General features: G+C 35.1%; 1 protein-coding gene across 2 annotated transcripts in view; it reads right to left on the bottom strand.

The window, feature by feature from the left end:
* The window catches only part of LOC106678784 (zinc finger Y-chromosomal protein), a 22,231-nt gene that overhangs the window by 2,212 nt on the left and 13,199 nt on the right, over positions 1-6,820 (bottom strand). The window contains exon 5 of one of the 2 annotated variants that reach the window (XM_014417533.3): positions 2,807-2,857. The exons of the other annotated variant lie outside the window; for it this stretch is intronic. Coding sequence (XP_014273019.1) covers positions 2,807-2,857 — 51 coding nt within the window. The remainder of the gene's footprint in view (positions 1-2,806; positions 2,858-6,820) is intronic. 2 annotated transcript variants of the gene reach the window in all.

Below are 6,820 nucleotides of genomic sequence, written 5' to 3'. Positions count from 1 at the left end.
AATAACACTAACTATAGTATTTAACAAATACAGATGTTTCAGTGACTTTTTTGCTTTCAGGTGCTTTAATAGCATTGGCTTTCACATTTGAATTAACAACAAAACAAATATACAATACAATCCCTAAGAAGACCTTTTTCCAATTACCACAGTATCATTTTTTACAATGTTCACTTTGTGTTTGGAAAAAGTTACGTATCCACCGTCTGAGTTATTTTATCCATAGATAACAAAATCCTGCTGAGATCTGGTATATACTCAGTCACTCTTTACACAAGCAACTATTTAGGCTGTCATGGATGCACAAAAATAGTTATACTTTTTAGGGAGTGTTGTTAATACTTTGGAAATGATCATATCATCAGATATATCACTGCCTAATGACATCAATCAAAATGCCAAATTTTCAATTGAGCTTATGTGGCTGATCAAGCCTTTTTCTTTTTTATTTCCCCTTCCTCGCCATTTTTGGCTGGCAGGGTTCGGCAGCAGTGCGTTAGGATCCAGCACGCATAGTCCAGCCCTCCAGGTCTCAATCTGCCTCTGCTTCCTCACCTTAATCTTTTTGTCTTGGTGGCTCGCCAATTCCGGGTGCTCGAGCCCTTCCTAACGTAAAGTGCGTCGGGCCGACCACCTCCTTCCACCTGTAGATGAACTCCCTAAAGACGGGATAATTGTCTTCCTCAATCAGACGAGAGAAGTACGACTCGGCGAGTGCGAATATCCCCGTAACTGGAACGATATCCTTCCATGGGGGTGCAATCCAAAACAACATGCTTTCTCTGGAAACCACCATGTCCAGTCAGTATCTGCGAAACCGAATAATCTGGGTGGATCCACCCCGCTCTCAGTCATGAATGGATTAAATTGAATTAAATATATCTTTACCAATCAGCTTACTTAGGTACAACTAGAAAAAATTTACGAAGACAAAAAAAGGTTAGAATTGCTGTATTTGGATGATTCCAATGTAGGAAATGAAAAAAAAAATTGAAATATAAATTAAAATCTTTCTGGTGGAATTCCAGATAAACAACGTTTTTATTGCACAAGTTATTTAATGCATAAACCATTAGAAAACCAACAAAATAATAAGCAACATTCAATAATCGACCACTTCCAATATGGATTTTTAATCCTTCCTAGAGAAATTTCATTTTTTTGGCAATAAGACAACACATATGTCCGTCCAACTTCACCAAACGTTCCGGGTCACAAACCAGATTTGGCAGGATTTTAATTTTTGTGGATTTCAATGCCATTACTTTCTTAAGGAGCCTGCTGTAGTTTTCCTTTAGTATGTGAGAAGTGAAGAGCTATGTCTGTTAATAAATATGCCTGTAATATCAGGGCCCTGTTTCATAATGAAAGCTAATAGTATTAGTTAATAGTACAAGTGTAGAAATTACTGTAGTAATAATACTAATACTTATTTTTTTTCATGATAGGGATGGCTATCACTGATATTACAATATTATATTACAAGGCAGTGTAATTGAATTAAGATAAATGTACAAGATTAATAGTATTAGTTTGTACTTTATTATGAAACAGGGCCCTGGTCAGACCGAAAGTTCGTGTGTATTTTCGGTAAATTTTTAAACAATGTCAATAAAAAAAATAAGTTAACATTTCAATCAACGATATATTTTCCTCTACTTATTACATTTCTTGTCATCTTAGAGGTAAATTCTTAATTCCATTGCCATAGCAAACATTTTTTAGGTTTATTTTGTACATCCTGTTCAGAATTCGACTTTTAAAAACTCTCAATTCAACTCACTAATTTTTTGCACTATTGTTCGAGCTATACATGGTTTCGAGTTATCAACACTTTCAACAACATACAACACTTTCATGATATTCACAAAAAGTGGGCGTTTTCCTGCTGCTTTCTCAAACCTTAAACTTGTTAAATCATTTCTGGGCAGTCCATACACTGGATTGTACCTTCATAATCACATTAGTTATTATTGCTGCAAATCTGGTAGATACACCACAAGAAAATAAAAAATATAACATAGTATTAATTTTCTATGGGACCTAATATCCATTTGATGTTTACGAAAATTGGTGACCGACTTACTAATATATTAGTCAAGCGACAAAATAATTCAAAAGGTTCGAAATCTTATTGGTCTAGTAGTGAGTCATAGCTAATCCCATGCATGCTATTATGCGCACGAAATTATGGACTGACCTGTTAATATTGCTCTTAATTTCCACTTCCCTTCTACAAATCTCTCCATCGTTATCCAAAACATATGTTATAAATTTCATCCATAAATAGGATGAAAAGAAGAGGACTCAGACTGTCACCTTGTTTTATACTTCGTGCTATACGGAAAGGTTTTGAACCAATTATTCTTACGATACCTTAAGGATCCTTATAGGCTGATTTAACTGCCTCAATTGAGAGAACTGGCACATTTTTTCGCACTTAAACCCTCCCATATAAGTACATAGACATTATGGATAGAGGCAAAGGCAGCTCTGAGTTCCTGCAAAGCCAGTTATATTTTACAGTCTCTAAACCAAAACATTGGCTCTTAATAAATAGTTCAAATTATTCTCTATTTGTAGCTTTCAATATTCCATCCCTATAACGTAATCAGGAGCGAAACGATGATGAAAATGGCTATACGACAAAACTGACTTATTTTGGAGACTAGTGTCGTACGTATTACATTCAAATCAGAGGTGAAACTTATAACGATCACACACAAAATAATAAATAACACAAAATCTAAAATATTATTCATTAGGTAATTACTGCAAGGATTATAATAACATGAATAATTCTCACCATCATCTGGGACAGGTAGCTCTCCTTCCTGTTGGCCTTGAACACAGCCACCTGTCGACAAGTAAAAATACTTTAAACAGAAGGATTCTAACAAAATCATAATTTAAATGAAAATCTAAAGCCTGCAATGTGGAAGGACACAACCTTTTAATTGTTAATCAACAAGCCATATTCTCTTTCACTAATCTTTCCTTACTTCCATTTTAGAATGGTTTGTCATTAATGCTATCTTTAGGCATACAAAATGGGATAAATAGCCGAAACATCAAAACAGAGTTCGTGAAAAAAAGAACACAGCTTGCTTGTTATCGTAAAAACTTTTCGTAAAAATAAATATATAGTTAAATTATAGAATGTTAAATATAATTTTTATAAATAATAATAAATTTTATATTGTTAATCATAGAGGTAAGGTAACTAAACTCTATCAATCAAAAGATGTCATGTCAAGAACAGTGAGTTAACAAAAAGAAACATTGTTCAAACAGTCAACATGGCAGCTTCACCTTGGAAGTTGTAGATCGCTTCTTATATTGATCAAGTAAAGGAAAATATGTTCCAACTTTCATAGTGTATTGTTATGATAATATTTTAAAAAAATTATGAAACAAGAAAAGAGAAAATTTTCATCACGGAAACATATTAAATCAGTTTAAATTACAGGAAACTCGAAATTTGACTAAATTTTTAAAATTATAAAGCTATAAAGAAGAACAGGCAACAGAGAGTCATCCATTGTTCCATACACACATGTACATAAATACATCATTTCTGGAATATATCGCTATATTTTAATGTATGTTTATAGCATCAAATAATAATTTCAAGAAATAATTATGTACCCCTGCAACCATCATCTGTGAATTATCCAATAGATTTCTTTTTTGCCAATTATGTTTTATTTTCCATTACAACTAACTTATATATACAGGCCACTAACAATACTCAACCATCCGGTCAAAAGTGAAGAAACAATAATAATAATTTAGTTATTTTCTTATGGGGAAATACCCGTACAAATAGATTGAAGATGAAAAGTACATAATTTAACAATCATTCTAGTAGTTTTACAAAAATGGTGAACTAAAATCATTTATATAAGCTAATAATTTATAAATTAAATAATAAATCTTTAAACTATTAAATTATTATATAAGCTATTAACTAGTATACCCAAACTGGATTATCTACATTAATCAGAGCGAAAAAAAAAAGACGTAACTTATTTAATATTATAAAAGAACAAAAACTATACAATCATATTGTGAAGATAGGTATCCAGTTCTAAGTATAAGGATTTATGTTACATATATAAAAAGAAGCTTAAGATTCAATCCTGAGAGTACAGGCAGATATTCATACCACAATTTTTGGTTAATATTGCTTAGTTTCAACATGTATCGAATTCGGTACTCATGATACGCGGCGCAATTTGTTAAAAAATGGAAACAACCCTCCAGTGTCGTTCCATCACATGCTAGACATATTTTCTGTAGGTATAAAATATATTTGTGCGGATCAATACTTAGATAATTGCATATTTACCGGATTGTCGTAGTAGGATAGTACGCTACTTTGAGAAGCATCCGTTTTAATGAAGACCCTACCGTATTTGGGTTATAGGTCGATCCTCTTAATAACAAGAGGTCTTTATCCTTGACAAATTCCCTATATCTATCCAAGACCTCCACCATTCTAATTTTGGTACTTATCGGATCATTGAATAGTATCGGGTCAAGCATTCCGAAACTCACCATTTTTTTTTTCATCTCCGTTACCCAATTATGTTGCAAACTCGAACGATTGTTGCTGTCTAGCTGCAGTAACTTTAAATAACATTTGTTCAGTAGTCAATGATATCCATTCAATTTTCGCGCCATTGCTCCAGAACCTCCGGAATTCTGTGAACCACATGATTCAGTTACAAATAATTTAGTTCGCTGCCGCTAGAGCGCTTTTCCCACGCCTGGGACTTGAGGTCTGATTCACATGGTGGAAGCATCGCCGCTGTTTATAAAGCCCACCACAAGCTGCAACTTTGGACTGCTTCGACCATCACAAGTTAGACGCCTTGACTTCGCCTTCATCATAGACGCCGGTGTACGCCCTGCAGCTGGAGGTCTGGAAGCTGCTAGATTATCCGCCTCTTCATTGTGTAAGTTTTATTCAATATCATAGATTCGCCTCATGCCATGGGGACTGAATGAAGATTAACTCGCCGTCGACACCGAGAACATTAAAGACACTAATTCCTTCTACCGTACTTGCCTTTAAATATAATTTAATGTATTATTCATTGTGAGCCCAGCAGTGATTTTGATTTTCTTTTCGTAAATGTTCTAGCCCATTTCGTCTTCTTTTACCTCACCTACATCGAACAACATTGTTTCGGACACCTTCTTAAATATTCATTTGTTTTACATAATGTTTCTTACAAAAACTGGATTAACAGAATTTTTATTTTACATACATCAACAAAATAATTTTTAAATTACAATATTAGTTTTGTGTACAGAAAAATTAATAAAAACTTTTAAGTTACAATTTTTTGATTTTATGATTCACAGTCACTTCACTGAGTTCTAGATTGAAACATCTCCAACATGTGGCCTATCCTTTTGTAGATGATTTGAACTTTTTGTCTTTCGCTACATCTTCATTTATTACAGTCAAAATTACAATATTCTCCAGGTTTAACAGTAATCATTGGATCACAAAATCTCCTTTTATTTCCGACTTTCTTCTTAGTACCAGTATATTTCTTTATTTTCCCCCTAAATTATCTGCTTCGCAATCCAAATTTTTTTCATCAATGTCCTAATTATATCCATGTTTTTCATGTAGGGTGTTCTTAATAAATTTCTGGCTCACCAATTATTAGGCTGCTATGATAAATCTTTTCTACGAGGGACTATCTTCTGAGAGAGAATCGTCCACTCTAGCCCTCTTTTTCCTTTTTTCCTTGGGGCTCTGTGGGCTCACTCGCCTCCCTACACTCGCATCTGTCATCAGGAAGTCCGATTCAGACATTGAGAGTCCATCCCCATCCTTCCCTACTATTAAATTATCCTTGAATGGCCACCTACTTTTTTATCGGGCGTTACAGTCACCGACAAGTCCATCGATGATCGTTTTCCATACTGGTCTATCATTACAGTCTCCTCGTTTACGAAGGAAGGCCCGCTTCCTTCTTGACCCACCGTTGAAGTTTACGGGATTTTTAACATTTTCACCTCATTTCCGGCCAAGATATGGGCACCGGAAGGTATATTTTAACTTCCCTTGATGATAAACCTTCCCCTCTTGGGCAAGTTGCACGGTGCGACACCACTCCGGGCACCTCACTCCAACAACCAATTAACTCTAAACTTTAAAAATATTTAACTCACGCTAGAGTCCTCCAATCGGGGTCATATAAGTATTCATTTTTCTCAGCTTTTTGTGTTCTATACGACTGTCTACTGACCAATGTGATACCGTGAATTTTACGGTCTCGTGGGGTGAAAACCACCTCGTGGCCCCACTCTTGTCCTTAATTTCGCCAAAACTGTTCGGTGGAATTTGTTAAAATTCCACTCCGCACTAAAACACTTCTGTACCAACGTCCTCTCTACTCGGCAGTCAGTAGACAATTCCCCTTTTCTTGACCGCCCACAAGGGACTATTATAGGGTGACGTGCTGTTAACAATTATGCCCTGTTGTTTTAAGTTCGCCAACTTTTCCCTTTATGTTCCCGTAACGGCTGTGGATACCGCCGCTCCTTCATCCGCTTCACATACATTATTTTTTCTTGTTTTAAGAGTATTTCGTGCACTGTCTCTCCAGTAGCGCCTAACACCTCTTCTTTCTAAAAAAATATCCGAATATTCGTGCATGATTCTATTTCTCCAATTCTCCTCCCTGTTAATTGCCACAAACTTATACTCTTATCCCTTTTCTAGGTCATTCAAACGGTTTTTCCATATGTTAATATCCCAACGCCCAGCTTTATTCTTAATCCGTTCCCCCAACTT

The sequence above is a fragment of the Halyomorpha halys genome, unplaced genomic scaffold, assembly GCF_000696795.3.
Source record: "Halyomorpha halys isolate HHAL.00 unplaced genomic scaffold, Hhal_1.1 Scaffold159.1, whole genome shotgun sequence".
In the NCBI taxonomy this organism is placed as follows: domain Eukaryota; kingdom Metazoa; phylum Arthropoda; class Insecta; order Hemiptera; family Pentatomidae; genus Halyomorpha; species Halyomorpha halys.
Note: the sequence above shows the minus strand (reverse complement) of the source record. Positions and strands in the feature narration are given on the sequence as shown.